Source organism: Galeopterus variegatus, unplaced genomic scaffold (genome assembly GCF_000696425.1).
Source record: "Galeopterus variegatus unplaced genomic scaffold, G_variegatus-3.0.2 Scaffold600, whole genome shotgun sequence".
NCBI lineage: Eukaryota > Metazoa > Chordata > Mammalia > Dermoptera > Cynocephalidae > Galeopterus > Galeopterus variegatus.
This window is the reverse complement of record NW_007726711.1, coordinates 120,375-144,509: the sequence shown is the minus strand read 5'-3', so window position 1 is coordinate 144,509 and position 24,135 is coordinate 120,375. Positions and strand designations below refer to the sequence as shown.

General features: G+C 37.0%; 1 protein-coding gene across 1 annotated transcript in view; it reads right to left on the bottom strand.

Annotated features, from left to right (window-relative positions):
• Nucleotides 1-24,135, bottom strand: part of ACADL (acyl-CoA dehydrogenase, long chain) — a 47,683-nt gene that overhangs the window by 12,507 nt on the left and 11,041 nt on the right. The window contains exons 2-8 of the mRNA XM_008570414.1: nt 19,725-19,880; nt 18,007-18,144; nt 16,447-16,611; nt 7,332-7,398; nt 3,662-3,826; nt 2,795-2,896; nt 1,690-1,803 (exon numbers count right to left, since the gene is read on the bottom strand). Of these exons, the coding sequence (XP_008568636.1) occupies nt 1,690-1,803; nt 2,795-2,896; nt 3,662-3,826; nt 7,332-7,398; nt 16,447-16,611; nt 18,007-18,144; nt 19,725-19,880 (907 nt within the window). The remainder of the gene's footprint in view (nt 1-1,689; nt 1,804-2,794; nt 2,897-3,661; nt 3,827-7,331; nt 7,399-16,446; nt 16,612-18,006; nt 18,145-19,724; nt 19,881-24,135) is intronic.

Here is a 24,135-nt window from a genome sequence, read left to right as displayed (position 1 = left end):
ATACTGTTCAAAAACAGAAAAATATTTCTATTTGTGAATAAATTTTACAAATTATAAGATTTTGCAATTGTAAGATCTTATAATTTTACAAATCAAATAAATTTTACAATTCTTACAAACAGGAAAAAATATATCTTAGAGAGAGAACACAACTTACCTAGACTGCAGAGATTCAAGTAGCTGTGCTAGGACTTAAACCACACTTGAACATAATTTCTATAATGCTGGTCCTGAAAAGCTACCAAAGTGTTTCATCTCTACCTTTCCCTTCACAAAGCCTTTTAGCCAAAGTCATTCTACTTAAATTTTTTAAAGTAGAATTCCAACTCCAGGTTTTGTTTTTTGGGGTTTTCTTCACTGGTGAGATATTTCACCAATTTGATGACTGCATTGCTTATAATCTATCCCTTCATTTAAGAAGAAACTAGAGGGTCTAAAATTTGATTTGCATATTAGGTAACTGTGGCCACCATATACTGAATTCTTCTGCAAATACCTTAAACTTCCTGGCAAAACCCAACCTGAAACAAACACATTTATCTGCCTTCCCTGTGTCTGTACCTGCAGCTAAACCCTTCTAGTAAAGCTGATGTATGAAATGCATAGGGCACAACTATAAACTCATGATCACTGACGTCAGGGGGGTCCTCTCGCCTGCCAGCAGGCTGACTGCGTTTCTCTGGTTAGTTCAGTCCCTCACCCTGAGGAGGGTATTTCAAACATTCCTCCCTCCCTTGGACAGCTCCATGCCACCTTCATTTACCTCTTTCAAGAACTGCCTTTCCCTTTCATTACTTAAGGAAATAGAAGACTTCTGAAAAGGACTTTTGCAGTTTTCCACCAACGAAGGCACATATCCGACTGACCCCCACCCATCCTCGCCTCTCTCCTCCCTGTTGGGGTGGAAGAAGCACCTCTCCTGTGCAAGGGGAGGCCATCAGCACCCGTGCCCTCACACCTTCTCAAAGACCCTGTGCATTGATTGTCCCTCCATGTCTCCAACCTTGCCCTCTTTACTAAAGCCTTTCCCTAGATAGTAAAATATGCTCTGGTATTCCCATCCTAACAATAATAAAAAAAAATTAAAAACCCCCAAATATCTCCCTTGACGCCCACTTCCTCCCCCACCTCCCCTCCCCTGCATCATTACATTACCGTCCTTTCTCTCAACTGCCTTTCACAGCCCAACTCAGGAGAGAGCTACCCGCCGTCAGGACCTTTATTTTCTCTTTTGCATTTACTTCTCTACTCACGCCGGTCTGCCGCCCTCTACCAACATTAACGGCTCCTCCTAAATAACCTCCACATCACTAGATCCAATAAGCACTTTTTGACTTTCATCTTGGTTTTCCTCTAAGCAGCACTTGGTCCCACTCTCTCCTAATTTGAAATCCTCACCAGAGATGCCCCCAGGCTGTGGGCTTCCCAGCCTCCAAAACCATAAGAAATAAATTTCATTTTCTTATAAATTACCCATTTTCAGGTATCCTGTTATAAGCAACAGAAAACGGACTAATGTAGACCTCTTCTCCTTTTTCTCTCTACTCTCCTTCCCTGAGTGATCTCATTCATTTCCACAGTTTCTAATACCACCTATTTGAAAATTACCCTAAATTTATGTTTACCTTAAATCTACTTCAAATGAGTAAATTGATACCGTCTATTACTAAACCATAACAACAAGCTTACCTGTATTTGTGCAACTGTCTTCCCAAAAGCTTTTCTTTGTTTAACATAGTTCCTGGTTTCTTCAAACATGAATTCACTGGCTGAAACTGCTAAGTCAGCAATTATCAGCCTTTCCTATAACCCCAAAATTAGGTCTCAACATTACTTTAATCACACAAGTGATTTTCACACAATGTCAACTATAGTAAATCCTATAAATAATCTTTATAGTGGACTCTTAAAGATTAATTTATTTCTTAACTTTTTATGAGAAAAGGCTCCCATAAGGATTTATGAGCTTATTTTTACATATCTGTCAAATATAACTCTCTAAAGCAAATCCTTTATTTTGATGAATGACTATATTAATTATATATATGTAATTTATTTAATTTACTTTTCTCTTTACTCATAAATGAGTAAAGAGATTCCGTAATTGTTGATTTTTATTTATTGATGTCTGCACACCATGTAACTTAATATATCTGTGGAAATCCACATCTTAAAGTGCATAGGTTAAATTTTACCTACCAGTGCAAAAGAAGCCTTACATTAATTCCATCGTGCTGGTGTTATTCATATTCTGTTTAAGTGCTTATGTTCCTAGCCCTTGTCCTCAATTTCATGTTTAGCCCTTGCCATGGCAGGCACCAGGCAGGTGTACCCCCTTACACTGGCATGTGAGGTCAGTGATGGCTTGGCAACCACACTCAAAAAACACAGCTATGAGGACTGACCCTATGTGGATAAAACTTTTCAGGCTGAAATTAACACCTTTTTCCCTTTGGCTCACAATTATTATTTAAAAACTGCCAAATGTTTTGGGTGACATTTCTTTACAAAGAGCTAAAAGTTCTTGATTCATAGTTAAGAATATAAAATCATTCCAAGAAATCACAAAACACATATACCTACTTTCCCTACTTTATAAGCTTTCATTGAATATCCTTGAGTTCAGTTACTTATGTACCTTATAAAACTCATTTTTTTTTTTTGGCAACTTTAAAGTTATACTTAAATGACCAGCTATATCACAAGTTTTGCATACAGGGATTAATATAGTTCTATATTATTCTATTCCAGTCCATTATCTAATCAAAAGATGGAATCTTTAAACACTTCTAACCTGTGGAAGCTCTTGCATGAGGTAATAGAAGCCCTTATTTTCTTCTCCAAGTAAGGCACTAGCTGGCAACCGTAAATCTTCAAAGAACAGTTCTGCAGTGTCCTAAGAGATCATACAATTAAATACAGAATGACATTATTTAAATCACCCAATAATCCAATGAGGTGACCATTATTATTTCCATTTAAGAAAAAAAAAAAAGACAAAATTTAAGGCTGGCCACTAGCTCAGTTGGTAAGAGTGTAGTGTTACAACACCAAGGTTATGGGTTTAATCCCTGGACCGGCCAGCTGTCAAACAAACAAAGAAAAAAAAGGGAAAAAAACAAACAAATTGGAAGCCAAGTTGGAGTGGTTAATGAACACAACTACTAAGTGGTAAATCGGATTACAGTCCAGGTCCATCTGATTCCAAAACTTGTGGCTTTCCCACAGCAACACACTGCCATTCTAGCTCTGATATTGTCCAGTTCTCTAAGTACTGGGAACTAAGGATTTCTGATACATATTAAGCAAAACATGGGGAGAGGTGGGGGTTGGTCATGTATAGAAAAACATATTTTCTATTCTTACTTCATAATTTTCTTCAATAAATTTCATAAGTAGATAGCTTATTACAATGCAGTTAATTTTGCCATTTCTAAAGCAGATATTCATAATACCCTGATTCACTTCCATTGCTGACCACCAGAAAGAGATACAGTGGCATAAAGGGAAATAAATCTCCATTATCTCATTTCTGTAAAGCATATTTTAGGAATTTAGCATAGGAAGGTATGGTTGTACCACATGTAATTCTCTATATGTCTTCTATCTGGTTGATAGTAAACTCAATTATTACCTAAACATGATTTATATTGTGACTTACCTGGGCTTTTAATCCCATTTTTTGTAGCTTTCGTCCCTTGATAAAGCCTTTCATTCCATTTTCCACCAGAAAAAGGCTAATGCCATGGGCAGGGGAGTGAACTTCACGATTTGTGACTGCGATTACAATCACAACATCACATAACTGCCCATTAGTGATGAACACCTGCAAAACCACAAGTACACGAAAATCCACCACAATAATTCAGGTCCATGTGCAAGTTATGACTGGGGAAAACATATTCAAGAGGAATAAAACAGATAATTCACGGTTTATACACCTCTGTATAACCTATTCAAGTACAGTATCTGCAGGGTTTATTATTCATACATGAGGTTAGTAACAACCAGGGAAAATATTACCCAATGCTTCAGAGAACAAAATCTATACATTTTCTCCTCACTAGAGGAGAAAGATTGCAAATAATAATGATAATTAACAGAGATTATGTTGTTTTTGAAATAAAACCAAAATAGTCAATGTTGAACCCCCAATTATGTATAATGAATTATGATTCAATAAGAAAAATAAATAAATCAATAAATAAAAATTTATAATGCATTAAAAAAAATTGTCTATTAAAATGACAAATTATTTTTTAGAAGCTCCAGATTAGAAAAGGGAATTTGCTCTAAATGGCACCATGCTATTAAAGTATTTATAGTCCCAGATTTATCATTTTTTGAAAAGGCCTAGTTTTGATTTTTTTAATTGATGATCTACTTCTTTCAGATAACAGTGACCTTTGTGTAGCTGCCACAGTTGCTGAAAGAGTGCTTTTTTTGTTTATTTGTTTTGAACCACACAGCACAAGGTAATTAGTACCTGTGTGTTCTAAAATCCATGGTTTCAGACATGTATTAACTATACACAATAGACAAACAATGAAATTGAAAAGCAGGGAAGAACAGTCCATGGGGCAAAAATTATTCACTCAAACATTCAAATCCCAATGTGGTAATATCAAGGGGAGTTCTCCAAAAGTTCTTCCTGGAACTAATTACAGAAGAGGATTAGGAGATTCTGAACCATTTCTACAACAGCTTGACCTAACCTGAGTGTTTCTACCATGATTGATCCTCCTTTCTAATAGAGTTATAGGAGAATTCTCTTTGTAAGATGACTTGCTCAGTTTCTTTCCTAATTATGACAGTTAAAAATTTGAATAGGGCTGGGATTATCCCTAATGAGGGCCATCATTTTTTTGGATATCGAATGCTTATAAAATAACATAAACTCATCATGGATCTTATATAGACATTATGTTAAGTTATAAAGAAAAAGGAAAAAGTAATCTTCTCTGAGTCCATAATATAAATATCACTATGAATTTTCTTTCTCATATTTTAATATAGTTGAAATTATTCTATATTTGCATTTTATATCCTTTTTCTCTCACTTTTGTTAACATAATTATTTTCCTATACTGTTATAAATGTTGTGTTGATATTTTAATGGTTCAGATACACTATATTTACTTACCAATTACTTTACTTTTTTTCATTTTTTTTGCTATTCTTTATAGTGTCTTTTTTTTTGAAACAGTTGTAACCAGTGACTTTTCAGTTAAAATTTATTCCCTACTTAAATTGCTTGTTCTTTCAGTAAATATCCATAATTAACTTCTCTGTTTCTTCCTATCTGCCTTTTAAGATAACCTGATTGAGCCTGCAGTCCTATGGGTGAACTTACAATGCCAGAAGGCCAAAAACTCCAACTCCAGATCATGCTAATGCTGCCAGTTTTTGAACATACGACTCAAGAACAGGCATGCAGATGGCCTGCACCTGTGCAGATCACTGAAGACCTTCTTTAAACCTTTTAACCAATCATGATCCTCCACACCTTGCACCACCCCAACTACTTCCCCATAAACCCTTCTTTCCTGCTATCAGGAAGGCAGATTTGAGATTTATTTCTCTTGTCTTCTTCCTTGGCTGCCTTACAAATAAACCTTTCTTCTCTGCTACAAAGATGAGTATCAGTATTGTCTTGTTGTGCATCAGGCAACAGGCCCTGTTTGGTTACACAGTCTGGGTGCCTTTGCTGAGTGGTTCTCACCAAAGACCACAAATAGGCAGACTGGGCCGCTCAGAAAGCCAGAGTCATAAGAGAATGAGGTTCCCATTTATCTTTTGACCAAATATTATACTCTTCTTTCAAAACAAGCCCTCTATATGCAGGCAGTTAATTCATCATATGTTGAAATTAGCACCTGTTTGTTACAATCCTTAGGATAAATAGTTTAGACTAATATTTCTTAAAGTATATTTGAAGAACACCAGGAACTCAAGATAATCTATGAAAAGAAAATTTCTTAGGGCACATGACATACTGTATCCAACTTTTAGAGATTCACAATGCACATCAGCATATCAGAGTGAGAAGTTGTGCACATTTTCCAAATTTATTTGACGCCACAGATATTTTTCTATATAATAATTACAAAACTAGATTATGGTACATTCTTTAGAACTTGGCTGCTCCTTGGGGCCGGCCCGGTGGCGCACTGCTACAGTGCGCCGCTTGGGAGTGTGGCGGCGCTCCCGCCGAGGGTTCGGATCCCACATACAGACTGGTTCCCACTCACTGGCTGAGCGAGGGGTGGGCGCAGCACCGAGGATTGCGATCCCGTTGCCGGTCCTGGTCCGGTAAGGGCACGACACTGAGGGTTGCGGTCCGTTGCCAGACACGAAAAAAGACAAAAAAAGGAAAAAAAAAAAAAAAAAAAAAAGAACTTGGCTGCTCTAAAGGTGGTCTGCAGATGGATGTCAATCTATAAACTATTACCAGCCTCTGACAACATAAGTACAAAAATGGAGAGTGTTTACAAACTTTTTTAGGAATCTGATAGTGCCACAACATTCAAGCTTGTGATTTTGTAAATACAAAGATGTTAGCCTAAAAATAATTGGAAATAAAAATTTCTTTTAAAGTAAACAATCACAAACTAGTCCTTCAATAGACCTTGGAACAAATTTTCAGAAAAACTTCTTTAGAACTATGTAGAAAGTGAACACATTTCCTTCACTTAATACTCAGTCAACAACGAATATTTACTGAGTGTATACCAGACACAATTTTAGGTAGACAATATTGTCTGCCCTTAGTCATATTAGATTCTAAGGGATATACTCACATTTATTCTTGAGTCTGTCAGTAACTTTGTAACCTTAACTGAAGGTTCACTGGATTGAACTGGATAATTCTATCAATGCGTTGATTAATTCTCAGAAGGACTGAAGGGCTCTCAAATTCTATCAGCGATATCTTTCTTTCCTAAGATCTTTTGAAACTCTGCTTGATATTTATGAGAGAGTTTTTTCAATGATATTCCATCAACATAAAGTTTAATTATTTTTTGTCCCTTATGTAGGCAATATGAGTTTTACCTTCCCCTTTTCTGGTTTGATAAGGGTTGTTTGGAAGCTAAAACAACATTTACCATACTCGGGAAGGGGCATGCAGAATGGAACATAGAAGAGGCTATCACAGATCTTATATAATATAAATGTTGTAAATTTCTCACTGTCTCCAAAAAATCTTTAGTAAACTCAATTTTTGTGTTAGTTTCTAGATCTAACAGAATCAATGATAAATGGTATCTGAGACACTGTTACCCATGAAATGACTCTGGAGAGAAGAGCTCTAGAAGCCCTTCTTTACACACCTTGCTTCCATTGAGAATCCAGTCACTTCCAACCCTTTTGGCATTTGTTCTTACTCCTTGCAAGTCACTGTAATTCAAAAAAAAGATGGAAAATTCATAAAGTGATAAAAATTAAATTATCCAAATGCTGTTACACGTAAGTATGTATATAATGTGATAATTCAAACTAGTTACAGCATTATAAAACTTGCTTAACTAGACATAGGAATGTTCACATAACTGTAATGAAAAATCAGGTCCAATGTGTTATATTCTCAAGCACTTATACAAATGAATACATGATTAAGATTACAAGCTAGCCGGATTTTATAAAGTATAGTAAAACCCAACTAATATGTAAGACCCCCAAACTGGATTCAGATGATATTTCAAGGTTCATTTTATCCCTGGGGTTATGTGTCACCATGTACTTTCCTGCCCTTATATACTGTGGTGCCTTCCCCTATCATTAAAAGTTTAGCTATATAAAAGACTATGTCTCTCTCTCTCTTTTTTCTTTTTTTTCCAGCAAGATGGCTGTCTAGAGGCAGCCAGCCCTCACCACTAATGCAAAAAAAGTCCAAAGCAATAAGTAGATAGTTACCTATAGAGTGTCTAGGAGAAAATGACAGAATCCAGCAAAACAGTAAGGAAAATCCCCCAAGATCTGGAAACTTGAGACAACAACATAGAAAAACAGGGAAAGCACCTGATCAAGACGAGTGTGGAGACTGGAGAGACCCTGCGCTGCTGGGACAAGGTAGGTGGAGGGTGGGTCTACAGCTGGTGCTCCCACCAAAGACGCCTGCAAATCAGGCTGCAAAGTAACCATGTGGCCTTTATGAAAAGTGAGCCCAGTGTGGGAAGCTGCTAGGAGCTCACAAGACTGCATTTTTCCAGAGGGAAGTACATACTGAGTCTCCCCAACTCCTCTAGTCCTGGGCTGCTGCTGGACATTGCCATTTTGAGATAGGAGCCAGGGGAGTTCAGAGTCCTGCCCAATCCAGCAGATGTGCCCACCCCTGTGAAGAGCACAGAGGAATGTGCTGGCTGCCTGGATCCATGCCCATCTTCCCTGGGAACTCAGAGTCCCACCTGACCCAGGGGCCCTGCACACCCCAGCAGAGAGGGTGCGAGGAGTGAGCCAGTACCTATGACTGCACTCACCCAGAAGCAAAACTGTAACACACATCCTGACTATCAATATAGAACACTTCAACAGGTTAAGCATCTCTTCCTTCAAAAGCTACTCCAAAAGTTAAAAGAAGTGACTACACCACCAGATGCCTAGACATCAATGCAGAGATACAAGAAGCATGAAAAAACAGGGAAACCTCCAAAAGAAAACAATAATTCTCCAATACCAGACCCCAGACAACAGGAAACCAGTGAAATGCTAGAAAACAATAATTCTCCAATACCAGACCCCAGACAACAGGAAACCAGTGAAATGCTTGAGGAGGAATTCCAAATGGCAGTCTTAATCAAACTCAACATGATGTAAGAAAAAACAGATAGAAATCACAATAGGCTTCCAGTCAAGATGGCAGAATAGATGATCCCCAGAGTCACTCTTTCCCACAAATCAATGAATTTACAACTATTAAAAAGCAGTGACAGCCAAGCTGGGGCCGTTAGAGCTCAGGGGAAGAGGAGGAGAGACCTGTGGAGTTCATGAAGGCAGGAGAAGCCATGACGAGAGAAAGAAAGGACCATTCTGACCATTTTGAGCCCCGGCCACTTCAAGGCTGGAGCTGATGAGCACACGGAGCAAGAGCTGAAAAAAGCCACTGTGTGCCCTTTGGATGAAGGTGCTTGGAGGCTGCAGGGGAGAAGAGGGCCTTGGTGGCCCCCAGGTCCCATGGACCCACATAGGAGTGAGGAGCCACGACAACTGAAAAAAAGGAGCCACTCAGAGGCCAATGAGTCATCTCAATGGCCCGTCCCATGGGAAGTGTTTGGAGCACAGGTGGTGGGGAAGACGAGCCCACTGGGGGAACACTGGGACACAGCAAGGACAGCTGATCTGCACCCCAATCAGCACAGGACCACTCAGAGGAGAGTGGTCAGGAATATAGAATTGCATGGGGTACAGTTTGCTGAAGACTCAGGTCCAGACCAGAGCTTCTACACAACCCAGGTACACCAGATTTTACTAGACCTGGAAGCACCTGTGAAGTCAACATTAAAACCTGAGCTGCACAAAAAGCCTTCCCCAGGGAATCAGCAGCAAAACAGCAATTTAGCTCAACCACAGAGCTCAAGTACTGGTCCCCACAGGAAGTTCTCCCATTTTAGAAGTAAGCAAAGGACAACAAATTAGTTCTAGTGCTGTTTAAGTGGTGGAAAAAGCAAATAATCCAACACAGAACTGAAGGAAAGAACAAAATAACCACAGACCACAGACAAAGTTTGATATTAACTAGTAAAGGTCTCATATCACCAAAGAACACTATAAAATCTAGAAGGACTGGAAGCCCCCTAGGCTCCCATGCCAGGGAGGGCAGAGGGCTGAGGGCCTCAGCCATGCCCCCCCACAACCCACAATCAGCCCAGCCATGACCACTGAGCCACCACAGGAAGTATCCTGGGCTCCCCAGCCGAGATGGTGGGGGGCTGAGGGCTTTGGCCACACACCCTCCAACATCTGCAACCAGCCCAGTAATGACCACCAAACCACTGCTGGAAGCCCCCTGGTCTTCTGAGCTGGGGAAGTCAGGTGCCGAGGGCTTTAGCCACACACCCCTGACATCTGCACCCAGCCTAGGATGACCAAGCCCCTACTGGAAGCCCCCTAGGCTCCCCTGCAGGAATGAGGGGGTTGTCACAGGCCTCAACCATGCCCTTTCTCCTTCCTCCTTCTCCCACCCTATTTCTTTTCCCTGTCTCCCTCCTTCCCAACTTCTCTGCAACAACATCTTAGAATGTAAAAAAAATTAATAAATAAACTTAAAAATATATAAAATAAAATAAAAAGTAGTGTTAAAAAAAAAAAAGAAATCACAATGAAGTAAAAAATAAAAACAAAGAACAATCCAGTACAAGTATCAGAAATTTAACAAAGAGACAGAAACCATGAAAAAGAAACAAGCAGAAATCCTGCAACTGAAGATTTCATTCAATGAAGTAAAAAATACAACTGAGAGCTTAAGCAACAGGCTAGAAGAAGTAGAAGAATTTCTGAACCCAAAGACAGGCTTTTTGAATTAACCTACTTAGATCAAAAAAAAAAAAGAAAAGAAAAAAGAATTTAAAATAATGAAGAAAGCCCATGAGATCAATCAGACAATCTTAAGCATACAAAAATCCATATTATGGGTACAGCAGAAGGGGAAGAGAAAAGGAAAGCCAATTTAATGAAGTAATAGCTGAAAACTTCCCAAGTATTGGTAGAGATATGATCTCCCAGATTCAAGAAGCTCAGAGATTTCCAAACAGATTTGGCCCAAAAAGGTCTTTCTCAAGACACATAGTCAAACTGTTAAGAGTCAAAGCCAAAGAAAGAATTCTAAAAATAGCAAAAGAAAAGCATCAAGTCACATATAAGGGAAATCCCATCAGACTAACAGCAGACTTCTCAACAGAAACATTATTATTTAATTTTTTTGATAGCTATTATAAATGGGATTGCTTTCTTGATTTCTTTTTCTGCTAGTTCATTGTTGGTATAAAGAAATGTTATTGACTTTTGTATATTGACTTTACATCCTGCAACTTTACTAACCAGATACAGCTTATAATTCCTTGATATGTACATATCTCGTGCTCCTAAGAAGGACTAGATACAAAAGCAACCTAAATGTCCATCACCAGATGACTGGATAAAAAAAATGTGGTATATATACACAATGGAATACTACTCTGCCATAAAAAAGAAGGAAATTCTGCCATTCACAGCAACATGGATGAGCTTGGGGAAAATTATGGTAAGTGAAATAAGCCAAGCACAGAAAGAGAAATACTGCATATTCTCACTCATATGTGAGAACTAAAAAAGAGAACAAAACAAATAATAATAAGTTAAACTGTTAAAAGGAGAGGAAAGAACTATGGTTATTAAAGGCTGGAAAGGGGAGAGGAAAGGAGAGGATAGTGTGAGGCTGATTAATGGATATAAAAGTACTGCATGATAGGAAAAATAAGCCCTATAGGTACACAGTCAACCCAGAAATCTGTAATCAATAATAATTTACTACATATAACCAAATGACTAGAAGAGGGATCAAATGTGCACAGTACAAAGAAATGATTAAATTTTTCAATGAGGAATAAGGTAATTACCCTGAATAGATCAGCACACATTATATACATGTATTGAAAGCACCCCATAAAAATGTACAATCGATATGTTTCAATAAAAATGTTCTAAAAAAAACTGTGTCTCAAATGCCATTTCCTCTAACAAACCTGCTTTAAAAGAACTGATTATTTTTCTATGATTATTTTTCTAAATATAAAACAAATATTTCTAATTAAAATATGAAAAATAAGACAGTATTCTCAAGGAGAAAAATAATTTAAAAAATAATTTTACCTCCTGAAATAAACATTCATTAAATACATCCCTCCAATACTTTTCTATATATATATATATACACACACATGTATTTTTACAAAATTGGAACGATACATATGAGTTTAACCTCTTAACAGTATCTAATGTTTTTCTATAAGATAATTCTTATTATCTGCATAGAATGTCACCATATGGACTTATCATTTTTTTTAAAACAATCCCTATTGTTGAACACTCAGGTTCCAACTTTTATGAATATCCTACAATGAATAGCATCATGTATAAATAGTCCACATCACTTATTGTTGCAACATTTTCTTATTCTTGTATGTGGACTTTCTATTTTATATAGCATGGCAATTTTCTTTATCACTCTCTATATTAGGCTAAATAATGATCCCCAGAGATACCAGGTGCTAATCCCTGGAATCCGTGAGTGTTGCCTTATACGGAAAAAGGGTCTTGCAGATGTGATGAACTTAAGGATTTTGAGATGGGGATTATCTGGATGAGCCCTAAATGCAATCACAAACGTCGTTATAAGGAAGAGGTAGAGGTAGATTCCACAGACAGAAGAGGAGAAGGCAATGTGACCACAGAGACCAATATGGGAGTGATGGGGCAACCAGCCGAGGACCACCAGCTGGCACTGAGAGATAGAAGAGGTGAGGAACAGATGCTTCCCTGTAACCTCTGAAAGGTGTGTAGAGTAGCCTTGCTGATACCTTGATTTAGGCCCAGTGATACTGATTTCAAACTTCTGGCCTTCAGAACTGTGAGATAATAAATTTTTGCTCTTTTAAACCACTGAGTTTGTGGTAATTTGTCACAGAAGGCTTAAGAAGCTAATATTTTCTCTTAAAGCATTTATCTCACATTTCAGCCATTAATAAAAAGGCCTTATTGTTCACACTTATCCCACTTAGACTCAAGCTTTCTGGGGACACGGTGAATATCAAGTTCACGTTTATATGCCCCTTGCCTAACATATTGCTTTGCACATAACAGGCACTCAAAAAATATTTGCTGAATTACATTATTAAAAATGCCAAGTGTGCAGTAAAGAGTCAATATAGCAGGCCTGAGACTGTCATCTTTGGAAAGGCCTGATTACAAGGTTGCCCTTGGCTGGTATCTAGAATTTAGATTTCAAGAGGGTTCCCACCATTCTTAGAACTGATTAGTGGCTTACTGTATCTAAACTGTTTATACAAACAATATGGCTTATGCTGAACACCTGCTTTCCTTCTGGGAATCTCAACTTGTGGAACATACCAAGCAAAGGATGCCTGTGTGATCAGCTGCCAATAAAATCCTGGGCACTGAGTCTCTAATGAGCTACACCCTGGTAGACAACATTTCATACATGCTGTGACAACTTGTTGCTGAAGGAATTAAACATGTTATGGGTGACTTCACCGGGAGAGGACTCTTGGTTTTCTATAAACTTCACCTAATGAGACTTTCCCTTCTGCTGATTTTGCTTTGTATCCTTTCACTGTAATAAATCACAACCATGGGGACAATTCATGCTGCATCTTGTGAGTCCTCCTAGAAAATCATTGAAGCTAGGAGTGGTCTTGAGGACCACCAACACACCAAGACATTAGAAACAGGAATTCAAAACTCATCCATTACACATCTAATCACTTCAAACATCATGGGTAAGTTTCAGAAGGAGATTGTATAACATTAGAGCCAAATATCTGAAATATAGGTTGAATGACAGAGATATATGAACAATCTTTACCCTAATTATCACCAAAAGAATAAATGCTGATAGTGAACATTTTAAAGCTGAATGCTGTTGTATTCTAACATCATAATTTTCATCATAAGTAAGAATAAAATATCAGTTACTAAAATTTGTATTAAAAAATTATTAAAACAATTCTATACAGGAACATATCAAAGGTAATAAAAGTAATTGTGGATTTTTCTCAAAATTTTGAATGGTAAATATAAAATATTAAAAGTGGTTTAAAAATATGAGTATACCATTTAGTAATGCCAAGAATTCAGACCCTCACAATAATCCTATTTGGTATCTTACCTCAATTTCAGTGACACAGACACTGAGGCTCAAGATTTTACACAAGATCACACAGCTGGTATTAGAACACCCTAGCTTCAATGCAGTCATCAATTTACTTTATGAACTTGGTTAAAATACTTTCATATCTCATATTCTGCTTCCTCCTTACATAGAGATCATAATGTCTCTATATTTCATACAAACTATTATGATAGCCAAATAAGAAAACCAACATGAAAGCTTTTACAAATTGCTAAGGTTTCATACAAATATACATAATTATAAATAATGAAGTCTCCTATGTAAATGGAAGGGGAAAGGGCCAGTGAAGATTTGGATGTTTTCCAGCAATTACAACCTTTTTCTGTGCAAGCCAAATCAAAGCAACAATACAGACAGTGGCTGACACATCTCTGAGGGAAGGCAAAATGAACCATGTCCCATCCTCTCTATATTTTTCCTCCCATGTGTTTTTCCTTATTTCTCACCATAATTCCTCAACACTCTAATACTCTTCTTCATCGGTGGCTTTTCTCTGTTCTTGCATTCTCTTACCCACCTGGGCCCTTTGCTCATCTCTCTAAATATCTGACTAATTTACTATCTTCCCATGACTCTCATTGACCTTGCAAAAAATCTGCCTTTTTCTCCATTCACATTCTCAGTTTCCTTCTCAATTACATATACCTACCCACAGATAAGGGCCTGGAATTTAAACAAAAATCAAGTGAACCTTTGTTTATTCTGTTGCTTGTAGGTGAGAGTTAACATGCAGTCGACTGGAATTGGAATATAGTGATCACAGAGCTAATATGACTCGATCAGAATATTGGCAGTCAGGCAGTTATATTAGAGAACAAAATTAAAAGCAAAGGAAGAAGATTAAATTTCTATTTGTTAACATCATATTTTTAGGCAACAGAAGTGAACAAAAACCTATTATCTTTGGCAAAATTAATTATCAGTATTGTCCTGTAAGTATGGATAGATATCTGGGAAAGATAAATACAATTTAAGCATACTGCTAAGAGACACTACAGAACATTAAGAAATTTAAAAATAAATAGCCCTGTCAAAAAGGAAAATTTATCATCATGAAAGAGTAGGGCCTGACTTCCCCGGAAACAAGTCCTAGATTTTCAGTTATTGCTTCTTTAAGTTCTTCCTCTGCTTCCTGTTGATCCCTAAGTCTCTGCTCTTTTTAACATAAATCATTTCCCTTGCCAGCTAGCCTGTCAAACTACTTCCCCCTCTCTCCACTTCCTTTCACCATCCAGTGCTGAAAAAGAATAGTTTGATTTCTCTGCCACCTCACTCCCTTCCAAAGTAATTTCTGCCGCTCCAATCTACTGGATCACTAGTGGCCTGCCATGACCTATTCTCAATTCTCAACATCTTTGTGGCTTTGACATTATTAACTCCTAACTCCTCCCTTCTATCATATTGCCTTTCTTTCTGTTTCTGTTTTGTTTTGTTTTGCTTTGCATTTTATTTTATTTTTTGACAGTTTTTTTTATTGAAATCCTATTGCCTTTCAAACTGACTTCCCTTCATGCTCACAACAGAGCTCCTGTCTACATTTCTTTCGAACTCTCAATCCTTCTGTTTCTGTTGCTTTATCTTATTTGTACAGTTCCCAATGAAACATGATGCCCAAGGTTTCCTCTTTAGTCCCTTTTTCTTTTTCCTAAGGCGAATCAAGTAAGGCAGTGGAAGTGGAGAAAGAACAAAGAAATGTGTAACTGGCTGTGATCAATTAGTTGGAAACTTGGTCTCTTTTTCACCCTTTCACTTTTCCCCTTGAGGATCAGGTCCTGCTGTGTGGAAACCCTCTTCCCATTCTTGTATAAATGGTTCCTTCTCATTTGTCAACCACAGTTTAAATACAACCACTTTTTATAGGCCTTTCTTAGCATTCATATCTAAATTTGTCTTTCCTGTCCCATTAAACACACACATACCACTAGTCTTCAGCATAGCACTCTTTCCTTCATAGTACTTATCATAACTTATAATTACTAATATATTTATTTACTTGTTTCTTGTCATTCTCCTTAATAAGCACAGAGACCACATCCATTTCGTTCCCCACTGTATAACCGGCACATTGAAGGCACTTAATAAATAACTGGCAAATGACTGAATACATAATCTTATGCATTCCCATTACTTCAACTCTTGCTTACATATGAAAGACTTTTAAAACCTACTGCCACCCCAGCCTGTCTTGAGAATTCCAAATACCCATTTTTAACAGCCTTCTGGACATTTCCATGTGAATCTCACCCAACATCTAAAATTTGTTATGCCTAAAACTCAACTCGTACCCTACCACTTTATTTGCATAACACTATGTTAATAACTCAAACACAGCATACATTACAATCTGATTTATTGTTATTTGTATATAAAAATGCTTTATTTTCCCACTGGAGTTTTAAGTTATTTGAGGTCAATAATTATGCTGTGTTCATCTTGGTATTCCTATCAGCAGATAGCTCAGAGTCTTGTGTAAAGCAAGTACTGAAAAAATGTTTGCTGTTTGGGCACTGCTTTCAAGAATTCAAAGCCAACAGTTGACTTACCTTCCGGCCTCAGGCTCTGTCATTGCTATGGCACCAATACATTTGCCTGCAGTCATCTGGGGGATGAAGTGCTTAATCTGTTCTTCTGAGCCATAGTTTGCAATATAAGGCATAACAATATCTGAATGAAGACTAAAACCTGGGCCCGTGCAGTTTGAATACGCTCTTATAAAGAAAGAAAGGAAGTTTATAGCACAAAACAGTTATTTTGTTCTTCTGTTTTTAATTTCTTTGATTTTCAATTAAAAAATGACTAACAAAATATTAAAGATCTTTTCACATTAAGTGGGAATAGCCTGTTTCCTCACAAATGTACAATGTTCCTGAATGGGTTTTCTTTTTGTTTTTATTAATCTTTTAATTTCTGATTCTAACATAATAACAGTGCTCTAACAGAGCTCGATTAACACTCACTTAATGAATTAGGAGATAAAATATTTTAAAGCATTAATCGCCTACAATTGTATTTCCCTAACAGCAATTATTTTTATTAAGGCAAATTACCTTTGCCATAAGGATATATTTTAATACAGATGCAGTCATAGTATGAATTTTGTACTTTGCTATTTTCTTTTTAAGTGATATAAAATTATAATCTTAAATAGCTGCACAATATTCCAAATTGTTTATGTACCATAATTTATGTATTCATCTCCCACTGCTGGACATTTAGAATGCTTCAAAATTTGGGGGATTATGATCTAACATGACAATGATTTCTGAAAACAGCTCCTATTTTTCTTATTAAATTATTTCCTCAAGTTAAATTCCCCAAAGTGGCACCCTACGTCAAAGAGCAGGAACATTTCACTCTTTACATATATTCGCCCTTTCAGTCCTCAGAACATTTACTGTTCTAATTTATAATGCCACCAATAGTGTATAAGTATATCACTTTCACTGCAACCTTGTCAGCACTGGGTATTAGGATTTTTCATTTTCATTAATTTTGCAGAGCTCAGAATGATACCTCCAAGTCAATTTAATTTGCATTTGATTGGTAGTAATGATGAACTTTTTTCATTTAAAAAAAACCTATTTGCATTTCTTTCTTGATGAATTGTTGCTTCAAATCTTTCGCCCATTTTTCAACTAAAATCTTTGTTCTTATATATTAAACTTTTAGAATATTTGATGGAAATATTTTTCTGCTTTTCTGTTCTTTTTCAAATAGCTTTTCATTTTTTAATGTTTTTGGTGGCTAGCCAGTGACAGTGATCGAACCCTAAACTTTGCTGTTATCAGCACCACGCTGTAACCAACTGATCTTACTGGCCTCAAATATCATTTTAAAAGGGGAAAAAATAACCATAGGGGTTGAGCAGAAATGAAATTGTCTCTTGAATTTTCAACAGCACCTACTTCAACAACTTAAAAGTGAATTTTCTTATCTTCCCACATCCCAACAATGTGCAAAAGTACACGAGCAGAATAATCTTTCACATTTTACACTGAATTTTCAGTCTTTCAAGATTTGGAAGCATTTCTTAATTATCATCTCAGAAAGGAGAGCAGTGTGCTTACAAAACAAGACACAACTTCAAATGTCCCCGTACTTACTGCTCCTCCCAAACAACAGCCGCCGAGTACAAGTCCCCACCAATACCACCATGATGCTCTGCAGCATTGACACCAAGCAGTCCTTGTTTTCCAGCTTTTTCCCAAATTTCCCTACTCACTTGTCCAGCTTTCTCCCATCTGCGAATAACAAATGTTTTAAAATCAGAGAAGCTTTTTTGATATTATTTACATGGCCACAACTTTGAATCTGTGAATGATTTTGTGCAGAAATGCACTCTTAATTTAAGATCCTTTTTGATACTGGCCATACCCTTTGATTTGCATTTTTTATCATTTCTCCTCTCTCTTTCTCTCTTCCTTGCTTCTTCATATGTGCCACTTTCTCCCCCCATCCAACTATATACTGAACCTGAAAATTACACCTATTGATACTCATGGACGTAGTTTTGCTCAGCTGGTGCTCTTACGGTGCAAGCTTAGTTGTGCCATGTAGTTACGGGAATATTCACCACCTGTCTTGTGAAGGCAATTCTTCTTTGCTATTTCCTTAAAGTGATCAATTTATGGGACAAGCATATCAAAACTGACAGAAGCAGGCAACCTCATTACAGTTTAAATAGGAACAACAGGAGAGCAGAAGCTCCTTGCAGCACAGCTCTGTCAAATGAACTTCTGAATAGATTACATATTTGGGTATGACTGGGCAGCTTTTCGCCTTTAAAAATAAGAATGGCATGATGAGAACACTAATATCTAGTTGGAGATAAGAAAAGAATCTGAGAATTTTGAGTTTTGTTTTATTAAAGTGGTAGATATAGTAGTAAGATATGAGGTATCTGAAGATATTGTTTGAAAGAAGATGGACAACACAAGAAATTTTAAAACAAAAAAATTGATTACCATGTGTACTTTGATGTAGTTATTAGCTAAAGTAGCTTTGGGACTATTTTTATTATTGACCCCAAACATGTCAACTTCGATTATTCTTACTTCAAGGCCTCCTCAACTATTTTTCTGGAACAAAATTTAAAAGCAGTGAAAAAATAAACTCAAAAGATTCTCCTAGAGCAAGTATATTATGTTCTCTTATCTTTAAGAAGCCAGGTGCTTTTGACCAAAGACTAGTGACAGCTTCAGAGTTTAGCTAATTTGGGTTATTCTTACCGAGAAAGTATTAATAAAAACCTAATGTAAGCTGTTTTTAATTTATATTTAAAAACCATTTTAAATGTAGTAAAATACTGGCATTTAGTGAATTCTGTAAACATAGCAAAATTCTACTTTAATAGAAATGACAGTTTTTTGATCAATAAAGTGATCAATTATTAATAAGTTAATCAAGAAATATCCAATAGTAAAAATACTTAGAGGTAGCCAATTGCCTATCAAGATTTGCATTATACTTGCTATTTCAGCTTCTGCATATTTTAATTCATTTATGAAGCAGAAAAATACAAAGATAAAATTGACTAGTATTTTGTCGCCACTTAACCACAGTTTTCAGAAATACTCCTCTTAGATTAAGTTGCAATTTTCAAATTTTGTTATTTTTGAATTTTACATTCTAAAAATCACTTAAAAATTTCTAAACTAACGTAAGAATCCCAGGATCTTATGACATTATGGGGAAGATCAGTAAAAATGTTAATGAAATACTGAACACTTATTTTTTCTGTACAAAATCACACAGCATTCAAGGAAATGATCGTTGTCATAGTCCTAGTGTGCATTACATGAAAAGCAAATGTGCCACTTACTCTGAGTGATGAGGAATCACTTCTTCTTGAAAAAACCTTCTTACACTTTCCCGGAAAATGTCATGCTCTGAAGAAAAGATTCTTCTAATTCCTATATCTGTTAATTTTTTAGCAGAAGGAGTTTCTAGACGTTGTTCCCCTCCAGAATGAGAACATCTTAAAAATAAATATGCATTAAGAAAATTAAGTGAATAGTCATATCCAAATTAATGCCACTAAACAATACGGAACCTTGCTTTCTTTCCCAGAGACACTTTAGAAGCAAGTAGAAAGATTTTGAAATATGACAAACCTGGGTTCAAGTTTGAACATCACCACTTTTGATCTTCCTCACCTAGCTGGGATTAAGAAGTAGTTTATCATTATTTAACTCAGTCTTTACCTCCAAATCCATGAAGAAGACAAGTCCTAGAACTAACCACAGATCTGAGTTAAAGTAAAATACAGTGTTGTCACATGATACATGGATTTAATTATGTAAAATTCAAATAGTACAGCAGAATAATACTGATAAGTTTTCATCTCATGTACAATGTTTAAGATAATTCAAACCCTCTAAAATTAGTATTTTATCCAGAATCACATAATTTCAAATGACAGGTATATAAGAGGTAAACTATGTTGATGTTATTGCCATGTTATGGAGCCAATCTGTGTGTATATCAAAGTTTACATAAGGATTCATATGATTCATATGGAATTATCAAGAACTTCAGGAACTAACCCTTCCCTCTTCTCCCCTTCCCTGTTCCCCCCGCCCCAACACACAGGGCTTAAAATGAGACTGCTCTGTAGTTCTTTTAGTTCAATGGTCTTCAGATTATTTTCTCTGAAAGGAATTTTGAAAATCTGTGCATCGCTCTGTATATTTTTAAGCTCACATCTAAAAACTTTTTACCATATATTCAAATATTGTCAAAAGATGTTTTTCTATTTTGCATTAAATTCTGATGTAGGTTTCTCTCTTCCTTAATTTGGACCCTGCTTTTTTTCTTTTCTTTTCTTTTTCTTTCAGTCTTCATACAGAAAAGACCTATTTCACATAAGTAGACTTAAAGAGTTTTTTTTCTTAGCTTTTAACTAAACATTATAACATATTTCTAATTCTTCCTAATTATCATTTTTAAAGGTTCCAGTAAATCTGATTAATACTATTATTGATCAGTCTTGTTTTGGGGATTTTGGTTGTTTCAATCTTTTTTTCTCCCCCCAAAAATGGATTACTTTGCTCTAGTTTGATTTATGTATCTTGGCTTATTGCTACAAATTGTGTCCTTCCTCCCCCCACCCCCCAAATTCCTATGCTGAATCCCTAACCCCCAATGTGAATGAGTTTAGAGATAGGGTTTTTAGGAGGTGATTAAGGTTAAATGAAGTCAGAAGAGTGGGGTCATAATCTGATAGAACTGGCAGCCTTGCAAGAAGAGGAAGAGATTCTTTCTCTCCACCCACCAAGGAAAGGCTGTTTGAGGACATGCTGAGAAGGTGGCAGGGCAGTCTGCAAGCCAGGAAGAAAGGCCTCACCAGGAAATGAAATCAGTCAGTGCCTTGATCTTGGACTTCCCAGCCTCTATAACTGTGAGAACTAAATTTCTACTATTTAAGTCATCTAGTCTATGGTATTTTTTCATGGCAGCCTGAGCTGACTAATATACGTAATATTCATTTAGTGTCACTTTGCTCTAATTTTATATGTGACTTTCAGGTGAGTTTTATTTAATACAATCTGAGATTTAAGTGATATACTTTAGTTGTGAACATTTAATACTACAATTTTTATACTTGGTCTCCCTTTTGTATTCACAAACATTTTCTAGTTATTACTCTGTCATCCAACTCATTACTTTTAATGGTTTATTTCTTTAGTTAACAAATACTTACTGAATGTCTGTTCTGTACCAGGTGCTGTTCTAGTAACTTCCTATGCAAACGCAAACAAAGGACAAGGATGAGGTCAAAGATACCAACCTCGAGCTTACATTCTAGCACAGGGAGTCTGAATAATAAACAATAAACACAGTAAATAAGCAAGTTATATTATATGTTAGAAGGTAATAATTACTATGGAAAAAGACAAGTAGAGAAGGCATCTGGAGCCTGTGTCTGGGGCCAGGCAGAGATAAAGGTTGCAGTATGATATTGTGCAGTCAGGGTAGGTTAAATTAGAAAGGTAAGGATCTGAAGATGAGAGAGTTAGCCAAGCATATTTCTAGAACAAAAGAATTTTAGGACAAAAGAACAACTAGAGCAAAGGCTGTAAGTCTGGATGCTGTCTGATATGTTCCAGAAAGGGCAAGGAGGCCAAATGTGGCTGGAGTGGATTGAGTAGTATATTACATCAGACATAACATGGGACCAGGATATTGCAGGAGGCCTTGAAGACCATTGCCATGTTGCTTCAGATGGACTAAAATTTGCTTAATCTTTATAATTGAAATGATTGGTTCCAATTTCTGGCTAGTAGAAATAAAACTAAAAAGCATCATCTATCTGTCCACATAGATTTTCCACACTTGAGATTTTTCTTCAGGAAAAATATATGCTGACACAAGGAAACTGGGACTGTAAAAACACTGAATCATTTGTCAACATAATGAATAAATAATAGAGCTGGAATTTACATTCAAGTCTGGATTTTAAAACTTTAGATCCCATATTATGTTAAGAAAACCTTTGGGATATTTTCAAGTAAAATACACTAAGAAATCACATGGAAAGCAAAAGAAATGCCAAAAGAATAAAGACTCTCAGGTCAGTCAATGGTCGCCAAGAGAGAATATGCAGAAGAAAGTCAAAACACTTAGCAGGAAGTTTGTTGGCATGTTTACTTTTTACTCTAAAGACCAAGACACCTGTACTGAATAAATTATCCTTTTTTCCCTAAGGCAATAAACTGTTACTAACCTTACAGGTTAGGCTTTATTTTCTTTAAGCCCTATTTACATTATAAAAGGAAGACAATCTCCCCCAGCACATTCTGCAACACCGGGGAGCTGACGATAAATACACAATCTCAGGCCTCACCCCAGACCTACTGAATCAGAATCTATACTTTAACAAGATCTGTATTTCAACTGAATCAGAGTCTGTATTTTAATGTGATTCATATGCACAGTAAACCTTAGGAAGCCCATTATATAAAACTATATCCTTTGACCCTTTCAGAGAGTCCCTCGGGTCTTCCCTTTTCCAATATTCTCTATGTGAGGGTAGATTTCCTTCCAATACTTCAACCAAAATAACTTACCACAATAAAAAATTCAGGAGCAGATATGAGAATCTGGCCATCTTCTAGTAAGCCAGATATTAAGGGATTTGCAAAAATGTAAAACAATGTTACTCTTCTCACTTTTTTTGGTTTAGGAAAGTTATTTTTCATAAAAATATTATTTATGTTAACATCTAATGGACTTACTATTGTTACTTTTAAATGAACTAAATATTGGAAACATTTCTCAGTTTTGTAGATACCTACTGATATCGATATAAATAGATATGGCCTACATAAACAAAATATCTTTGGGGTCCTCCAATTTTAAGAGCACAAAGTTCTGATATCGAAAAGCTTGAGGATCGCTCTTATGATCTTCCAGGGATAACCTTAGAAAAGTATACGTATCCTGAAGTCAAGTCACCTCCTCCCAGTGAAGCCTTCCCAAACCTCCCCAGGAAGAGAAGGCATTTTGTCTTCACAGCTCTCATAGCATCTAGATTCCTTCACAACAATGTTGCAATTAGCTAATTTACCCATTCTGACACCTTTATTAAATAATGAATCCTCAGTGCTTCCAGTTTTCTCAATGAATGAATTTTATGCCTCAGACAGGTAAGTGAAACTTTTGATCTTATTATAAACATCACCTTAACAGTCACTGAGCCACTTAGACTCTTCTCTTCACTAATTCCTCTGCATTAAAGGATTTGTTAATAAATCTAAAGCTAGTTTCCTTGTCTGAAGAGACCCTCGCCAGGTCATTTCCACCCCGGATTGTCTTGGCTCGAGCTTACAAAGGTCGAACCCACAAAGGTCGCAGTCGTGGCTCTCGCAGCCGCGCGCCGCGGGATGTCCAACCCCACTCAGCCCTCCTTGGAGGAGCTCTTCAAAGAGTGGGCTCCTGGGTCCCAGAGAAGGCCGCGGAATCAGAGGGCTGGACTGGGGCCCGGTAGTTTGCATTTGGCGAAATCCTCCTTTCTGCTTTTTCTGCGGTGGGGGCCGCGGCGGGTTCTGGAGGTGGCACGGCGGACACCCCTTTTCTCCGCCCCGAAGCCGGTCGCACCCCGTTTCTGAGAGCCGGGGGCCGAGGCCCAGCTCCTTCTCCCACTCTCCACCCAGCCTCAGGCCGGGGGTCGCCCCCTCCCCTGGCGCGCGCGCCGCCTCGCTCCAAGTCCCCAGGAGGGGTGGGTGTCGCCG